Here is a 19,336-nt window from a genome sequence, read left to right as displayed (position 1 = left end):
CTATTTATATAGTACAGATATACATCTATGATTATATTACATATAGTTATAAATATGTATAAATAATTAATAAAAAGTCATCAGGTGTCTCTCATGCTTGTAATCCCAGCACTTGGAAGGCTGAAACTGGATGGAGTTCAAGACTTTCCTCCGTGATTACACAGTGAGATTTAAGTCAGTATAAATAGACTACAGAAAAATACTATATATACACACACACACACTCGCAGGTACCCATAAAGACCAGAAGAGATCCCTTGAAGCTGGAGATACAGGCCACTGTTAGGAGCATCTTGTGAACAGAACTGTAGGTTTCTGCAGGAGCAGCAAGTGCTCTTAATCACTGAGCCATCTCTCCACCCACTAAGAAGCTGTCTTTAAAATAAAATGACATGTAAGGCTAATCAAGGAAGACAGAGGTGAGCTTGAGATGCTGTGCTGATGTGATTATAAAGTACCTTGGAGTCACTAAAGGGGCACTGATTTTATTCTCTGGTCACTAGGGAAACACAGAAGCTTCTCAACTCTGAAAAGTGGTGCAAAGGTAGAGGACAGGCGTACACACCAGACACACCCACCTTAGTCAGGACAGTCCTCCCACGTATTAACCGTCCAAAATACCAAAGGGAGAGGACAGGCGTGCACACCAGACACACCCACCTTAGTCAGGACAGTCATCCCATGGATCAACCGTCCAAAATACCAAGCTTACTTCTGAAAATTTAAATCTCTACCTTTGTATGTATTTTAAGTTTCTCAGAACTAGAATAGCCTTTAATGGAAATTATTATCATGTGTGAAAAGAGCACAGTAAAAATTACAAATGATCCATTGGAGTCAAAGGAGGGCCGAAGGGGGAAACAGGGAATTCAAACCATGCTCACCCGCTGTGAATGTGAAGAGCAGAACACAGGGCCCCAGACACAGTGGCAGGGACTTGGTACACATACCAGTTATACTAGTGAATTAACATATGAGCTTGAAACTTATGTCGTTATGGGCATATTTTCAAATCTATCTGCCCTGGCCTTACCCCTACGTGAAAAAGAAATTTACCCCGAGGACTGAGCCCACTTGTGGCCATTTAGTAGGAACAAGGAGGTTGAGGAGTCTATAGAAGTCATCAAAAAGCATCTAGAGTTCGAGACCAGCCTGGTCTACAAGAGCTAGTTCCAGGACAGGCTCCAAAGCCACAGAGAAACCCTGTCTCGAAAAACCAAAAAAAAAGCATCTAGAGAGGACATGCTCAGTCTCACTCACGTGAGGATCCATTTCCACGAGGTTGCGTAGTCTTCAAACAACTTCAGTCCGATTGTCCTGGCATCAAAAATTTTACTGATGCCACTGAGTTCAGTGAAGGAAAAGTAAATTATTTTTGGTTAATTTTCAAAAAAAGTTCTTATAATAAAGAAGATTTTTTGCAAGATTCTATTCAAGAGTGCTTTCAGAGAGCATCTGCTATAGTGACCCCTTTACTAGCCCCAACAGCCTATCAAATGGCATTTCTAGAAGCTTGCAAGCATAGCTGTAGTCCCATATACAGAGGAGCTGGCCATCCAAAGCAGGAGGAATTCTTACACAGCTCACACTACCTGCTCTCAGTATAGCAAAAGATCCCCTGTAAGAGGCACATTTAAATGACAGGATCTAATTTACAAAGTTTCTAGATCTGACCATGCATATCCTCCTAATCCCTCTTCCTGAATCTCTGTCATGTGGTAGCCAGACAGCATCATGGAATACAGGTCAAAGTATTCATAGATCATGTGTCCCACATGGTGGGTGGTCAAGGTGAGCACATAGAGCTCCCAGCCCCCATCGTAGCATGCCCCTGTCCCACCACTGTGATCTGTGCGTGCCACAGGGCATCGACTTTTGCTCTGTGTCTTGTGTCCGCGGAGTCACGTGTGTATCATTATGTTATAGCTCTCCACGCAGCCTCATATTTCTGAGGTTCATTTACATTGCTATTACATTCTAAATACGAAGGAGGTTGCTGCGCCACCTGCACTCCCAGTGTCTTTTAAGGAAAGGAAATAAATTTCCAGGATTCCTTTGCTTTTGCTTTTAACTCTGCAAGTGAGCAATGAAAGGGGAACATCCATGCTCGCGCACATGCAAATGGGCACACAGCCAAGGAAATGTATTTCTCAACAATCCCACATACAGGCAAACAAACAGCAGGAAATGGACTGTGCTCAAGTTGATTGTAGAATCTGAGCTGGCAACAGCACCCTTCTCTACACCAAATCTTCCTGCCTAACAGAAGGTTAACCACTCTGAGAGACGCTATTCTTTCTAATCTAGAGCGGCATGCGTACTTCATTCAATACTGCGCAAGTGATTTCCTGGAACTCCGAGTGTAACTCGTGTTTTATACAATGACAGGATGCATGGAAACAACACAGAAATGTGGACATACACTGCAGCCTCCCTGAGCTCTACGATATTTCTGGTCCTCCCAGTTCCGTCTTCAACCTGCATCCTGCTTCCTACTGTTAAGACTCCGTTGATGGTCGAGAAGTCAGGCATGCATCTCTGCAGAACTGTGGAAGAGAACGAAAACCACGGCAAACACCTTTTTTCTAGTCTAGCCTTTAAAAACCTCCTGTTATCGGCAGTCAGGATCTTGCTGGGCGTAAAGTGTGCTCAGTGGGGATAGCTAACTACTCTTTATTGACATCTTCAGGGCTTTCTGGTGGTCGGGGGACAGAAATGGAAACAGCATCACAACATGAAGTCACATCCCAACATGTTGATATTTTGACACATGAAAGATTCATCAAACTGCACAAATAAGATGTGTAGGTGAGGGGACATGGGCTCAGACCACATATGCTGAGCGCGCTTTGAAGGCGAAGCTGCTTGCATGGTGAGAGGAGTTTAGGACTGGCACGTAACAGGTTTTAGATGGGGGCAGGCATGCATCTTAGTGGTACAGAGCCTGTGTGAAGCCCCGGTCAGTCCTGGGTGATGCGGAAGGGCACACCTGTGATCCCAGCACTTGCGACGTGCAGGCAGGAGGATCAGAAGTTCATGGTCACTCTTGGCTATCTGAGATCAGTCTGGGATAGACGAGAGACTGTTTTGAAAATATTTTTTAAGTATTCCTCAGTGAAACCTTGGAAACTAGAGTTTAGTGAATGATTCCTGGAGGAATAAGAACCAGCTCAAGCTTCAAGCTCCCATGGAGATGGGACTTCCAATGACGAATTCTTAATAACTGCCTCTTGCCAGCAAAGCCACCTACATTTTACTGAAAGATGGAAACTATTGATGGAGGGCCACACTGTTTGATGTAATTTCCAAGAAGAGTTAAAATGTTCAGTCTTCCATGGTCCTGTTTTGGTTATTAGAGTCCTGGCCTCCACAAACACACTACGTTAACGGTTACTGTAGAGCTGGCCACCAAATGTATTCCAATGTATTCCAGCCCCAATTTTAAATGAAGAGGTAAGAGAAATCAGAAATGAATAGATATTTTTTATATCTTTTTCTTGTAAGTAGTATCACTGATTTATATGTAGAGCTTGGACCTAAAATATTGAGCCAATTGGTATAGGGAAAAAGCTTCCTCATGAAGCTTTCCGTGGCTTGCCTATCCGTCTTTAGATGATGGAGCTGACTTCCTTTATAACTTCCCCATCTTTCTCCTGCTCTACCTCCCTTCTGGGATCTGAGACAGCAGCCTCTAGGACCCCTTCTGCTCACTCTCTACCAGTCAGAGCCTTGCTTCTGCCTCCCCACATGACCTCGTCCTAGTCCTGCAGAGGGGCGCCTGGCACGCAGTAGGGCCAGTATAGTTCTACTCTCTCATTCTTTCTAGCCTTTTTGTTCCCATATACACTGTGAGTATAAGCTTTGTTCCTCTATATGCCATAAGTGTAAGTTTTCACCTAGAAGATCCCCTGGCCTTATTTTACGTATTCTTTCTGGTAATCACTTCCAGTCTGCTATGACCCATTAATTAATATGCTCAGTATATATTTAGAGAATATGAAGAAAAATTACAAAACGATACACTGTCCAGCCACTGACAGTGAACCATATGATTTTGCTGTTCCGTTTCTTTCTCATTTTTTACATCATTTTTCGGTGCCAAAATAATACAGGAAACAGAATTCCTTTTTCATCCCCCTCTCACGTAATCTCACTTTGTCTCCTGTTATAAAATATTTAAGGACTATGTGTTGTTAGTTGCACATCATGTCACGTAGTGATATACTTGATCCTCTGTTAAGAGAACACAAGCTGATTGTAATGCTGATCTTAATGACTTTCATTATTTCATTAGACTAAGAGAGGTTATGGATTATGTATTTTTATATCCCTAATGTAAAATTTAAAACATGTGATTTAGTCAAAATCTAATTGTGAGAACAGCTCTTTTTTCTTTTCCCATAAGAAGTTTCTATGCTGTTCTTGGCCACATACAGCCAGCGCCTAGGGAATCCCGGGGTTGTTATTTCTCACCCAACCCACCTCTGCCTCGGGGTCTTTAGTGAACCACAGAGAGATGATGGGCACTCAACACGTGGACTTCATGGCAACTAATTAAACATACTTGACTTCATACTTAGATTGGTGCCTGTTACCTTTCTCCTGCTTTAGAAGAACTATACACTCATTATGGACGAATTGGGGACAGAAAACAGGAGAAAGAGAGAAAATGCCCCATGTCATCTCCCTTCCCACACCCTCTGACAAACAACTTCTTAATATTTTTGGTGTGCTTCTTTCTGATCTTTTTCCTTAAATAATTTCTGGGATTTATTTTCATTTCAATATGCTTGACCTTATGATGCCTTCAACCATCTGCATTTTACTGAATATTTACCCACGTGTGCTTTGCTCTCTATTTATTAGTTCTAAGGTATGTCCTCTCATGAACACGGTGGTTATTTCAGTGTTCGCTTGCCCCAGGATACTGCAACCTTCCTTTCTCCCCCACCTCCACCAGCTGTGATTTCTGAGCTCTGTATTAACCGTTCTCTGGGTTGAAAACCCTCACATGAAGCTTTTCTCTGTGGTTGGAATTCCATCATTCAGAAAGGAAGAGGAGCAGTTATTTCAGTTTTCTGAACGGCTTATCAATTTGTGCTCAAACAGCACAGAAACAAATATATATTCATCAGGGAAACAGAAGAACTCCAAATGTCAAATTATGAAGACAAGGCATGCAACTGAGAAACTGCTTCTTGGGCAACTTCTGAACACTCTTGGCTAAACTCAGGAGTGGGTGTGCCTGACTGTTTGTGTGGGCTATACACGCTTGGAGGGGTATGTAAGATCACACTGGCGGGCTTCTTAAAATCAGTCCTTCTGCTTCCTAACGTGCTCATGTAGCCAAGCCCCACACCTCACCGAGCGCTGGGGGAAATGCCCCAGTTGGAGTGAGGACAGTTGTGGCCAGAGACACGGCTCATGACTAACTCTGGGCTCTCAGCGTGGCATTGAACCCTGTCAGCCTCAGCCTATCAACTGAGGAAACTCAATTAAGTTACAACAGTAAGAAAATTACCACTTACAGGGTCTGCTTGGATAGATTGCCGGAGGACAGTCGCCATGGGACAGAAGATCTGAGAGAGACTGAAGGGAAAGGGGGCATGTTAACAATGCAAAGCCAGCAACGTCCACTTTCCCTCTCAATATCAAAAAATTGAGCTTGAAATCTTAACTCCACATCTCATTTTCCCAAATTGTCTCCCCACTGCCAGTAATTATAAGATTATTACGTACAAATTCTTCTTGGAAAATGCCTTTCAATGCTCTGAGTGAATCCACAGAGATAAAATACCATAATCTTATAAAAATCTTACATTCTGGATCTCTGACCCTTCAGAATTTTTTCTGGAAAAAGCAGCATTTTCTATAATTAATAAACAATTAATAGTATTTAATATACTAAAGCTTTAGAAACCTCCCGTGTATGTCAAATCTAGGAAAGTGTGGGCTTAAACATGTTTATTGCACTGTTTTATTTTGTGTGTGTAAGCATGTGTGTGTATTTGCATGTGTGTGTGCATGTGCATGTGTGTGTGTGTGTATGTGTGTGTGTGCATGTATGCACACCATGCATGCTAAGGCACACATGTGGAAGGCCCATCACCAGATTCTGTTTTCTCCTCCTATCATGTTGGTTTGAGTGCTGGGGAGGGAATTCAGGTCGGGCAGCAAGCACCTTAATCAGCTGAGCCGCCTAGCAGTATGGCTTCGTAATGATGACTCTAGATGACATAAAATTCTAGCCCATCCAGATATAGAAAGTCTCTCAGCTATGGCTACCTAGGCACATTTAACAGTCTTTTCTACCCAACAAGTGTACACAGGGCTACGTCATGAATGGCATGTTCCTTTGTCTATACAGTGCGCGCCCTGAATATTCCGTGTTTTGATACACCACGAACAGTATGTGTTTTTGAGTGTTCATGTGCACTGTGTTTTATTGGAATGGTACCATTAATATTCATTTTCTAGATCTGGACATTATTCCAGTAGCAAAATAGAATGTTCCACTGAACGTTGAAATAGCAGCTAAGCTCCTTCCAGGAGTGATCTTGAGTACACGCACCTTTGCAGGCCTGGCCGTGGCCTTGCAGAACTGGCGATAGTATTCCCAGTGGCTTTTGTCTTCTTTGTTCAAAAACTGCATTTCCACATAGGTTAGAAATTTCTCTGGGCATCTGGAGACGCAGATCTGTGGAGCAGAAAAGCATAGCAACGGGAATGGATCGAGTAAACCAAAAAAATGCTTACACGGTAGGATGGGCTTCTGAATTCCTCGCCAGCATGAAGAGTCAAGCATCATTGTCCAACTGACTTAAATCACATTTCTAGTTTTACTGTATAAAATTAAATTGAGTATAGATTGTTACCAACCTGTGCTTCTTGCTTTCTAGGTCTTGTGTTAAGACAAAAAATTGAACAGTAATGAGAGTGGAGACCACTGTAACATTTTTATCCCTCTGCTTTCCCACCTCCCTGCTCCTGTTCCCCCTTGCCTTCCCCGATTATTTTCCCATCTTACATCCCATGTGTCCTTTCCCCACCTTCCATCCTCCTCATCACCCAATACCAGCCTCTCCAGGGAAGTATAACTGTGAGGAGACCCAAACTCATGAGACAAAACCAGCATGTTCTCTGTCATATGTGGATTCTAGCCGGTGAGACATGATGGACGGAGGTCTTGGGCTTTTCAGTCAGTAAGCCCCGTCCCACAAGCTTGAGGGCTTGAGTTACAATCCCTAGCACCGTGTGGAAAGCCGGGAGCAGCATCAGGCCTGTGGTCCCAGAGCCTGAGCACAGATGCTAGAAAGTCGCTGGTAGCCTTTGGCTAGCCAGCCTAGCTGAATCAGTGGTTTGTTGAGAAATCCCATCTCAAAAACTAAGGTTGAGAGAAATAGAGAACACTTGGAGTCAGCCTCTGGTCTCATGCTAACACACATGCACATGTGTATACACATGACCTCACTACAAAGACAACAATTATAGAAAGATTTGCATCTTGGTAGTTGATCCATGGAGCCATCTGGAAGAAGAGTACTTGGAGAAGTACTTCAACTCGGAGAAGAAAGTGAACACGGCAGGAGCAGGAGCCTGCCTGCATCCTTCAACGAAAGCAGCCCGCCGAGGGCGGTGATTAGGTGAGCTTTATCTAGTGCCTTGTCTGGGCTTATTTATTTATTTAACCTTACAGATCTTTCTGCTTAGAGGGGGATATGGGAACATCTTCTGGGGTGGCACAGGCTACAAAGCTCAGGGAAGCTAGCCGTAGCTCTTAATATGCAGAGAAAGGAAGCGTCTAAAACCAGGGAAGCAGGTAACCAGCCAGGAGCTCAGCCAGAGACAGTTCCAGCCTATATGACAGAAATGGCCAGAAACTCCAGCTACAACCACCCTCCATCTACAGATCCCATCCTCAGATGACCTGGGAGAGGAGCCTCCAATCTCAAGACTTTTTATTTCTATACTTGTTTCTATTATATTCTTAGTATTGTTTTTATGTCATTAAAGTGTGTGTTTATTCCTCTTCTTACATTTATCTGATTTACACATTTTCTCTAATTCATAATCACGCATTTATCTCACCCCATTCTCTCTCCATCACATGACTTTCCTCTTCTTCTTATATTTAACTTTGATTTTCCCTTCTCTCCTTCCTCATCACCTTCCTCTATTTCATTCATTTGCTATTATTTTATCTTAACTGACTTTAACATGGTCTTTTCTCCATTATTTTTTATGCAGTTTTCCTCTCTATGCGCATTGGTGATACAGTAGTAGGTGTCACTTGGTTAAATTAGAGTTCTGTATCTGGTTTGGCTTTCTGTCTCTAGTTTCTGCTGTCATGGTTTGTTTTCTCTTCTCTGAATATGATGGCAGATCCAGCCTTCCAGGGAAGGCTGCTTACTTAGACGGCTCCAACAGCTATGAAGAGAAGCACAAATCAAAGAGTAAAAACACAAGAATCATGAAAAAGCAAGGCAACATGGCTTTTTCCAAACATTCACAACTCCTCAATAAACAAAATTAAAGATGCAGAAATGACTGGAACAGCAGACAAGCTTCTGCTGTGGTTACTTATAAGAGCGAACGGTTACCATCACCGAAGTTCCCCAGCAACCCTGAAGGGCTTCATCCCCACCTTAGCTTCCACTGGATGTGCATGAGCATGACATCAGGCTTACTTTTTCCTACCTCACGGACAGCCTTACCTGTGTAGTAGGGCACTGGAGCCGGAACACCACGGAGGAGCTGGTACACCTGAACAGGTTAAAGTAAAGCAAAACAGTCTTGTTCCTGTCAAAAAAGAAAACACACAGCGTCTCTCTGTGGGAACGCTCTATAGCAATCAAGCCGCAGGTGCTTAGAATGCATCCTCTTTAAAAACTGACTTCATCTTCATGTGGGTGCTGCATGTTCTCAAACCACCTTCACATTGCCGGACAATCAAAGCAATTGTTTTGTAATTATTAAAAGTTGAAATACATTGTCCACCAGCAGAAGATCACAATGTCATTGGGAATGATGTTGACACGCATGTTTAATGGAAGGAGAAAGAAACTTACTTAAAAGACCATTAAAATATAATTTTGACTATGTGGGAATAAGTATTAAATTATATGCAAAAGAAATGATAACATCTAAAATTTGGGAATATATTCCTTCATCCAATTTTTGTATTTATGGATTTCTTTAACATAAGAATGTATTACGTTGGTGATGTAAAAAAGCAATAATTACATTTTCTATTACAAACTGTACTAAGTGGCAGTCATAAACATTCAATGGAATATTATCCTGCCATTTGAGACTCTCTTTGAATTTCAATGATCCTATTAGGGAGATGAAGACAATACCAGTTCTGTCCACTTCATGGTGGCACAGAAGAATTAAGATGATGCTGGACTCAAGCAGTTGTTCAACTCTGGCATATTTGGGGGTCCTGAAAGTGGTCGTCAGAGAGAGGGGACTCTGGACACGTGTGGGGGTCCTGATGGTGGTTATCTATATTAGCAGCTCTCGCCTGTAGCTCTGACAAATACAAAATCCATGTAGGAAGGCGGTTTGTCTGATTCAGGCACGCGCCTCATTAGAGTGAAGACTCATAGCAAGATCGTGAGACAACCGTTCACACCGCATCCATGGTCAGACTCATAGCAAGATCGTGAGACAACCGTTCACACCGCATCCATGGTCAGACTCATAGCAAGATCGTGAGACAACCGTTCACACCGCATCCATGGTCAGACTCATAGCAAGATCGTGAGACAACCGTTCACACCGCATCCATGGTCAGACTCATAGCAAGATCGTGAGACAACCGTTCACACCGCATCCATGGTCAGGAAACAGGGAGCTACAAGCTGAACAATCAAGATGTGACCATTGTAATACTCAAGACAAAATTCATGGCCAAATAAACATTTTATTGGAATCCTGTGGGTGGAGTCTCTCTCTCCTCTCTCTCTCTCTCTCTCTCTCTCTCTCTCTCTCTCTCTCTCTCTCCCTCTCTTGCTCTATGTAGAGACAAACTAAAATGTGGTGTGATCGATCATACAATATTATTAAAATGCAAAATGTGATTTTATATAAGGAACATGTTAGAAACAAAATAACAGTAGGCTGGCAGTGAATAAAAACTATGCAGTCACAACAAAATCAAAGTCATTCATTGCTTCCAAATTCTGGTATCAAATACGACAGGACATGCTGGGTTCTGCTGAGGTTACAGAGCCGAATGTAAAAGGTGACTAGACCGCGTAAGGAAATGAGAGATACAACAGCTGCAAAGTGGGAAAGAAAGGAAAACAGACGGGTGTGTGGGCATGGGATCCAGACACGTCAAGTCAGGACAAGGAGCAGAGGGAATTATCACTGTGCTGTTCCAAGGGGCTAGAAGGAGACCGAAGCTCAGACATGGGGTGTGGCTAAAAGGAGGAACGAAATCGGTTTTCCACAGCGGGTTACCAGTGGAAATCACCTGAACTAACAGAATCACATCAAAAGATACTTTTTAAAACCTGCTAGAACTGAGCCTGAGACCCGAAGGGGTGTCTCCACAGAACATGATTGTGGGCAAGGAGGGCCAAGAGCCAGGCCGGGGCCTTTCCTTTGGTTATAGGATCTTCCTTACCATTTAATTTCTTTCCAAACGCATTTTAAAACAAATTTTAAAAATTAAATCAATAGGACATTAGGGTTGGTCATTATTCAAACAGATCTGTGGGACTTGTCATTTTGTGAACGATCCTGTGGCTGTTTTCATTCCTGGTCTCAAGGGTGGTGCATATCTGGGCTCAGTCTCTGACTCAAATCTCCTGTAGCATGTGTTGAAAGCCAAGCAATCATTATGAGCCAAAGTTCTTGTAGCAGCCAGAAGGTGGCGGTGTAATCAACCAAATTCACACCTTTTAGTGGAAAATACTGAAGACCAGGCCTTCAAACGGTAGCTCAGGAGCAACTTCTGTGCTGAGAGGCAAAGGAAGTCACACAGGGAGGCAAAGCATATGTGTCCTCTGGAGCCAGGGTTTCATTTGGTATCTCAGGAACCCGTCAGTATTTCTCCCACAGTCCTTTTGGCTGGGCATAGGCAAAACCCAAAAGGCCTGATTCTTCTCCATCCCAGGTTCAATAATGCCCTCTCCAAACGTAGGCTCTGCGCTCAGTTATGAGGAATCTTTGCTCCATATGAGAACCCAAGGATAGCTGCAAGGCCATCGTGACCCAAATACAACCACTCAGTGCTCACACTGACCTGAGCGTGGCCCTGGCTTGGCTTTCCCTAAACCCTTTCGTCACCAGAGATGTGTCCACTGCATCCTGGCACAGAGGTATGCACATTTATCTAGTGCCTTACTTTGTGTAATATGTTTTGCACACACACACACACACACACAGGCCAGAGGTCAACCACAGATGTCATTCCTCAGGCATTCTCCACATTTTTTATTGAAAGACAGAGTTCCTAACTGGCCTGGAGCTCACCAAGTAGGCTAACCTGGCTGGCAGGGGACTCCAGCGATCTGCCTGCCCCTGATGGCCCAGTACTGGGGTCACAGGCTGGGGCCACCACACCCGGCTTTTCAAATGTGGGTTGAAGGGACTGAGCTCAGGTCCACATGCTTAGGCAGCAGACCCTTTTCTAAGCCGGCTCCCCAATTCCTTCTGTGGAAGGCTGAGGACAACTTGCAGGAGTGAGTTTTCTCCTCCCTCCACGTGGGTTCCAGGGATTGAACTCTGGAAGCCAGGCATGGCAGCAAGTGCCTTTACCCACCAAAGCCATCTCTCTGTTGACTTCTTGAGCTGACGCCATATCCGGCATATTTCCCTATCAAAACACAGTAGTGTTACGGACGGAATCTCACTATTTTATCACACAGCCCACGTCATCAGTCTCTGGGCAGACGAGGAGACGTCTGCACTCTGTTCTGACTACCGCACTGCCTACAGTTGCTCGTTTAGTTTCATCGTGACGGTTCGGCTGTGACAGCAGACTGTGACTCTCTCTGAAAGTTCTGTTCTGCATTTCCCTGGGTCCTTTGACGCCCGCCTGAACTGCAGGCATTCATTATTTCTTGTTTGGATGACGTCTCTAAAGTCTCACTGAAGAATACCCAGAGAAACCAAATGAAATTCCAAGGAGAGCCCATCAGAGAACCACACAGCTCCTCACTTCTCTTTTCGGACCCCGTCTGAGCTCCCAGCCCACAGTTTCGTAAGTTCGTCCCTGGCCAGTGTTGCGTTCTGATTTTTATCTCATCTGTATGTAAAACCGTCACTGATTCTGTATCTTTAAGGTATGAATTGTTATACACATTTAGTTTTACTTCCATGAATAGAGTTTCATTCAGTTCAGTGCCATTCACTGCATACTGTTTTTTCGAGGTACTGACTTGAAATTCTGTCTGTGCCACAATAAAAGCCTGGTTCTGTTCCAGATCCAACGGCCCAGGCCTGCAACCCCAGCTACCCCGGAGGCACAGGAGGGAAGACTGCAAGTTTATTGCCTTGGTTTCAGAGAGAGCTCAAGGTCACCATAGGCAACTTAGTGAGACTCAGTCCCAAAACAGATAAGTGATTAAGTAGGGGCCAGACGTACGACTCAGGCAGAGCACTTGCCTCCATGTGTGCGGCCCTAGATTCTATCACCAATCCTGAGAAAAATGTATTTACAATTGGATTTATTTGTACCTAGTTTATTACCACTCTATACTCTAGAATAATGTGATTACTCTGATGAATTTACTCTAACCTTTTCCTGAGATATATTTTATTCAATTACACTTATACATATTTGATTTTAAAGATTTGTTTATTTTATCTTATGTTTTGCTTGCATGTGTGTATATGCACTGCGTGTACTGCCTAGTGCCCATGGAGGCCAGAAGAGGACATCTAATTCCCTGGGACTGGAGACCATTCCTGAGATCTCTCTGTAAGACAAGTAACCACTCTTAACTGCTGAATGTCTTTCTAGCCCCTTAAGTTAAAAAGAGAATAACCTTTATTTTTATTTCATGTGTGTGGGTGTCTTGCCTGTATGTAGAGCTGGGCATCATGAGCATGCAGTACCCGTAGAGGCCAGAAGAGGGCATCAGATCCCCAGGGGCTGCAGTTAAAGATGATTGTGTGCCTCCTTAAGGGTGCTAGGAATTGAACCTGGATCCTCTGGAAGAGCAGCCTGTGTTCTTACCTCTCCAGCCCCTTACCTACAAATTTCATATTGAGTAAAGTTTGATTTTCTATTAGTACTTCCACTTACCATTAAATCTATAAGCATAATTTAAAATAACTTTTTGTTTTTAATTGGTATACAATTATTATAATAATTAAAACGTCAATTCCAGGGGTTCTGTCTTAGTCAGAATTACTATTGCTGCGATAAAACACTATGATTAAAGCAAGTGGAAGAAGAAAGGGTTTACCCAGCACTGTTCATCACCAGAGGAAGTCAGGACAGGAACTAAGCGGGGCAGGAACCTGGAGGCAGGAGCTGATGCAGAGGCCATGGAGGGTGCTGCTGACTGACCTGCCCCCCATGGCTTGTTCAACCTGCTTTCTTATAGACCGCAGGACCACCAGCCCAGGGATGGATCCATAATGGGCTGGGCTCTCCCAGTCAATCAGTAATTTAAAAAATGCCACGCAGGCTTGCCTACAGCTGGTCCATATTGGAGGCATTTTCTTAACAGAGACTCTCTCCTCTCTGATGACTTTAGCATGTACGAGTTGGCATAAAACTAGCTATTTCAGGATCAGATGCCTACTTCTGACGTCACGGGTATCCATAGATACATGCTCATACACACACAAAATACACTTTTAAAAGTTACTGGAAGACTTAAATGCATTGATATAGGCTTAAGGTTCAGAAAGAAAATGGTATGCAAGTTTATTTATAGAATAATAACTTTTGTAAAAAAATGAAATCTAAAAATCCTGTTTTCCAATAAAATCTTTTTAAATAATTGAATTTGCAGTTGGAAAAAATGTTTGGCTCCTGTTTCAACCTACTCATACAAAAATTAAGTTCCAACCAGGTTGAAAATTTAAATACATAAAAGGCAATTATGACAAGCTCCATAGAGCACAGGCAAATGGTATTCTCGAGACCATAACACAGAGGCAATGGAAAGGAAAAGTGGGCAGAGCGGCTGCTCCATTCTGAGCACTTCCTGCAGTGGTCACTTAGACCTGAGCTGCCGCTCACAGGTGAGCAGAGCGGTTAGACCTGAGCTGCCGCTCACAGGTGAGCAGAGCGGTTAGACCTGAGCTGCCGCTCACAGGTGGTTGAGGTCTGTTCTGTTTCAAATCTATTTTTATCGGACATTGTATTTGATTGACCAATCTGGTAGGCAAGGGTCACCTCTGGAGAGTCTATACTGCAATTTGGGGTGTCACCTCTTTGTCTGACATAAGTGGGTCATGGGCTTAGGCCTGGATGACTTTTTACAAAGATCCTTCTAAAAACAGCCCGTTTCAAAGGAACTGAGGATTTAGAGCATCTATGCTTTCTTTTCTTCTTTTTTTCTTTCTTTCTTTCTTTCTTCCTTCCTTCCTTCCTTCCTTCCTTTCCTTCCTTTCTTCTTTCTTTTCTTTCCCTCTTCTTTCCTTCTTCCTTTCTTCCTTCTTTAACCACCTGCTTCTTTCTTTGTCCCCCCACAATGTAAAAAGTCTCAGATTTTTCTTTTAGGTTTCTAAGATTAAAATTCAGTCCAGGTGTCTGCTACATAGAGGCCTTCTGCAGGGGACACTTTCTCCAGATCTGCCTTGCTGTCATTAAAAGTTCCCTCTCAGGCCAGGCGGTGGTGGCGCACGCCTTTAATCCCAGCACTCGGGAGGCAGAGGCAGGCGGATCTCTGAGTTCGAGGCCAGCCTGGTCTACAAGAGCTAGCTCCAGGACAGGCTCTAGAAACTACAGGGAAACCCTGTCTCGAAAAACCAAAAAAAAAAAAAAAGTTCCCTCTCCCTCTCCACACTTGGATTTCCCCCACTGTCTACAGTCATTCCACCCCGTGCATTGCTCTTGCTCTGCTCTTTACCAAAGGCCTGTCTTAAAATCTGTGTATCTTTTAGTATAACACATCCTCAGTTCTGGGTGGCACTAGAGACATGGCAGAAACGTGTTAGACTGTATTTTTGTTGGTGGAGCCCTTTTTGTTAACTGGCCTTTTGCTTCTCCATAATTATCCACAGAAACTCGACTGTGGCAAGGCGTGAGAAGATCTAGCACCAGACCCATTAGAGAAGAAAGAAACGAATGGATCATGAGAAAGGGGTAAAAGTTTTCTGGGAATGTGAGACGTGGCTTTTGTCTGTCTGATTTTAGGCAAATAGAAAACTTGCTTCCCAAAAAACCCAGGATAGCCAAACAATCCTGTACAATAAAAGAACTTCTGGAAGGCATCACAATCCCTGACTTCAAACTCTACTACAGAGCTACAGTACTGAAAACAGCCTGGTATTGGCAAAAAAAAAAAAAAAAAAAAAAAAAAAAAAAAAAAAAAAAAAAAAAAAAAAAACAGACAGGAGGGCAAAAGAACCAAATGAAAGACCCAAATATCAATCTACACAACTACAAATACCTGGTTTTTGACAAAGAAGCAAAAAAATATCAAATGGAAAAAGAAAGTATATTTAGCAAATGGTGCTGGCATAACTGGATATTAACATGTAGAAGAATGAAAATCGTCATATTTTTCACCATGCACAAAACTCAAGTCCAAATGAATCTAAGACCACAACATAAAGCCAGCCACATTGAGCCTCATAGAAGAGAAAGTGGGAAGTACACTTGAATGCATTGGCACAGGAGACCACTTCCTAAATATAACCCCAGTAGTGCAAACACTGAGAGAAACAACTAATAAATGGAACATCCTGAAACTGAAAAGCTTCTGTAAAGCAAAGGACACGGTCAACAAGACAAAACAGCAGCCTATAGAATAGGAAAAGGTCTTTACCAACCCCACACCAGACAGAGGTCTGATCACCAAAATATACAAAGAACTCAAGAAATTGGTCATCAAAAACACAAAAAATCTAATAAAAAAGTGGAGTATAGACCTAAACAGAGAACTTTCAACAGAGGAATCTAAAATGGCTGAAAGACACTTAAGGAAATGCTCAACATTCTTAGTCATCAGAGAAATGCAAATCAAAACAACTCTGAGATTCCATCTTACACCTGTAAAAATGGCCAAGATCAAAAACTGTGATGATAACTTATGCTGGAGAAGTTGTGGGGAAAAGGGAACACTCCTGCATTGCTGGTGGGGATGCATGCTGGTACAGCCCTTTAGATGTCAGTGTGGTGATTTCTCAGAAAATTAGAAAACAACCTTCCTCAAGACTCAGTAATACCACTTTTGAGTATATATCCAAAGGATGCTCAATCGTGCCACAAGGACATGTGCTCAACTACATTCATAGCAGCATTGTTTGTCATAGGCAGAACTTGGAAACAACCTAAATGCCCCTCGACCAAAGAATGGATAAGGAAAATGTGGTACATTTAAACAATGGACTACTACACAGCAGAAAAAAAATAACGACATCTTGAAATTTGCAGGCGAATGGATGGAACTAGAAAATGCAGACCCAGAAAGATAATTATCACATGTACTCACTCACAAGTGGTTTTTAAACACAAAGCAAGGAAAACCAGCCTACAAATCACAATCCCAGAGAACCTAGACAACAATGAGGACCCTAAGAGAGACATACATGAATCTAATCTACTTGGGAAGTAGATAAAGACAAGATCTCCTAAGTAAATCGGGAGCATGGAGACCATGGGAGAGGGTTGAAGGGGAGGGGAGAGGAAGGGAGGAGAGCATAGAAAATTGTATAGCTCAATAAAAATCAATTTAAAAAAACTTGCTTCCAAGCAGAGACACTTCTGCTTTGATTGACATTGCGCAGAAAGAGCACTGAAGATCTGTGGATACGTCAAAAGGCAGAATGGTTGTCTGCAAACACGATGGTAAACACGGCCAAAGAGTGACGCATGACGCAGGCATGTCACCAGCTGCTCAGGACAGCCACACAACAGCCCATCTCAAAGGGTGTGATCTAAATATGGCCGCTAACAAACCCCTGGGCCCATCCTTGCCTTTGAATTTTATTTTCACTGATAAGAGTGGAGAGGCAGAGAATGAAATCTCCAAACCACTTAGGGCTGCCTACAAGAAAGGAGACAGCAGAAGCCTCCTCCATGAGTCTCAGCCTTGCTCAGAGATCCTGAGGGACTGATGCTGATGTGTTTAGGGTCCTGTTTGAGACAGTAAAGCCACCCAAAGCACAGGGGCCATACTCACTCATTGGGGGTTCCCTTCTGGCCACAAAAGTGTCCCTGGCTGTCTGTAGGATAGGCCACTCTCCTGGGGTCACCATGTGTCCAAGCTGCAGGAACAAAAAAGGACAAAGTCTCCATCAGCAACATCTGGCTGAAGGCAGTCTGATTAGAGAGATTAGAATTGCTACGGCAACGCTCACCTCTTCCCCCTCAGTCATAGAACATTATTGATTTTCTTCAAAGAGTAATTTCTTAATGAAAAGTAAAATAAAATATGGATGAATTGGTCTGAAAGCGCGTTTTTCTTCTCTCCAGATTCATCTGGGCTGCAGCCAAAACATGAGGTAATGCACTTAGAAAATGACAGTTATTAAAATGAGGAGGAGAGAGGGCACAGACAAAAGCCCTCTTGGCAAAGAAGATGCCTTTTCTAAAGCTCCAGCACAAATGACTTCATGCCAGAGCTGATAGATTGACTCCAGGCAGCATGATGTAATGCTTTGGGGGGTATACAGAAGTGAGAAACACCGAAGAATTGAACAGAGTGAACCGACCAGCTCTCTGATTTCACAGGACACTCAAAACACAAACAAGGACACGGCAGAGGCACCCAGCAGGAAAGATCTGCCAGGCATTTGTCCGGTAATCTCGGAGCTCAATGCAAAGATCATGTGTCCCTGACTTCAGTATAACAAGGACTCAGCCGTGGTTTCTGTGGAGATGCTGGGCTCTGCTTCATGCAAACTCATCACCCCTTTCTGTTTGTTTTTGTGTGGGTGATAAACGTGGCCTGACATCTGAACGACAAACCTCCAGAAAACGTCTAGGCTGCAGCTGAAAACACATCCTGGTCCTTTGCTTCTGATAACATTGTTCCATCATGTCCTTCCTCACATTACTGGAGCTGACAGTTTGCCTTATAATTCAATCACCCTTATGCATGTGACTGGTGTGACGATAAAAAAAATCAATTTTCCAAATGAAGAATGTAATAAGGAAGACATTTTTTTCTCAGTACTTTTCTCATTTCTTCTGGTTAGTGTCTAAGTACGAGGGAGGTTTCCTTTGTCTATTTCTCTCTAATGTCTCAGAGGCCAAATCAGCTTCATCTAGGAATATCTTCTTGTGATATCTGAGCAGCCACCATGTCTTTCTGTCCTTGTTTTCCAGAATAAAGAAAGAGCTATAAATAGTGTGCAAATGACATCCAAGTGCTTGGCTCTCAGTTAGACCCTTATTACAACGTCTTAATTTGCCACACACTGGCTAAGCAATCCAGTTTCACCCAACTCTATTCTTTTAGCTTTATCCTAAAATGTTTTACCCTGTTTCTCTAAATAATTATTAGCTGAGAATTGGGCATCAGATTCCTTTTTTTGCGGTTTTTCTTTGCTCCTGAGGATTTCATGAGTACACACAATGCAATGTGTCCGCTGCCACCCATCTCCCCAACCCCAACTCTCCGCATATTGCCTCAACGCATTTCCCTCCCAACTTTATGTTTTCTTTCTCAATAACCACAAAGTCCAGTCAGTGTTGCTCATGTGTGCATGGATGTGCAGCCATTCAGAGGAATATGGGCAGCCAGCGACACATCCTCAAGACGATGATGCTCCCTTCTCTTGTAATTGTCGATGGCCAAAGGCTGCTCAGTAAGGAGTGGGGCCTGGAGAGTGTTCACCATATTTAGATATCTGTTTCTTATTGTCTATAACCCAGATCAAATTATTCACATATTTTAAATCCCCACTTTCTAATTAGCTACTAAAGCACAGAAGCAATGGTATGAAATGCATAGGTATTGAGCCTGCAGAAGAAGATAATAGAAGTGGAAGTCTGGTACGGGCTCAGGACCCACTGTGCACGCAGTCATGCTAGCTCTTTCTTTAATTTCTCAAAAATCGAAATCTGAAACCAGACTTTGATGCTTGTGTTTTATTTGGGGTGGGGTGCGCAGCTCCCAGAAGCTTCCATGGGTGCAGTGGGCTGGACCCAGGAGAGGTTAAGGACCATAAAGGAGACAGTAATAAGCAGGCC

General features: G+C 43.1%; 1 protein-coding gene across 1 annotated transcript in view; it reads right to left on the bottom strand.

Moving 5' to 3' along the window:
• Positions 1-19,336, bottom strand: part of Slc44a5 (solute carrier family 44 member 5) — a 108,625-nt gene that overhangs the window by 27,009 nt on the left and 62,280 nt on the right. Inside the window, exons 6-11 of the mRNA XM_042054145.1 lie at positions 17,322-17,406; positions 8,715-8,799; positions 6,572-6,697; positions 5,529-5,589; positions 2,423-2,546; positions 1,261-1,344 (exon numbers count right to left, since the gene is read on the bottom strand). Coding sequence (XP_041910079.1) covers positions 1,261-1,344; positions 2,423-2,546; positions 5,529-5,589; positions 6,572-6,697; positions 8,715-8,799; positions 17,322-17,406 — 565 coding nt within the window. The remainder of the gene's footprint in view (positions 1-1,260; positions 1,345-2,422; positions 2,547-5,528; positions 5,590-6,571; positions 6,698-8,714; positions 8,800-17,321; positions 17,407-19,336) is intronic.

This window comes from Arvicola amphibius, chromosome 14, assembly GCF_903992535.2.
Source record: "Arvicola amphibius chromosome 14, mArvAmp1.2, whole genome shotgun sequence".
Lineage (NCBI taxonomy): Eukaryota > Metazoa > Chordata > Mammalia > Rodentia > Cricetidae > Arvicola > Arvicola amphibius.
Note: the sequence above shows the minus strand (reverse complement) of the source record. Positions and strands in the feature narration are given on the sequence as shown.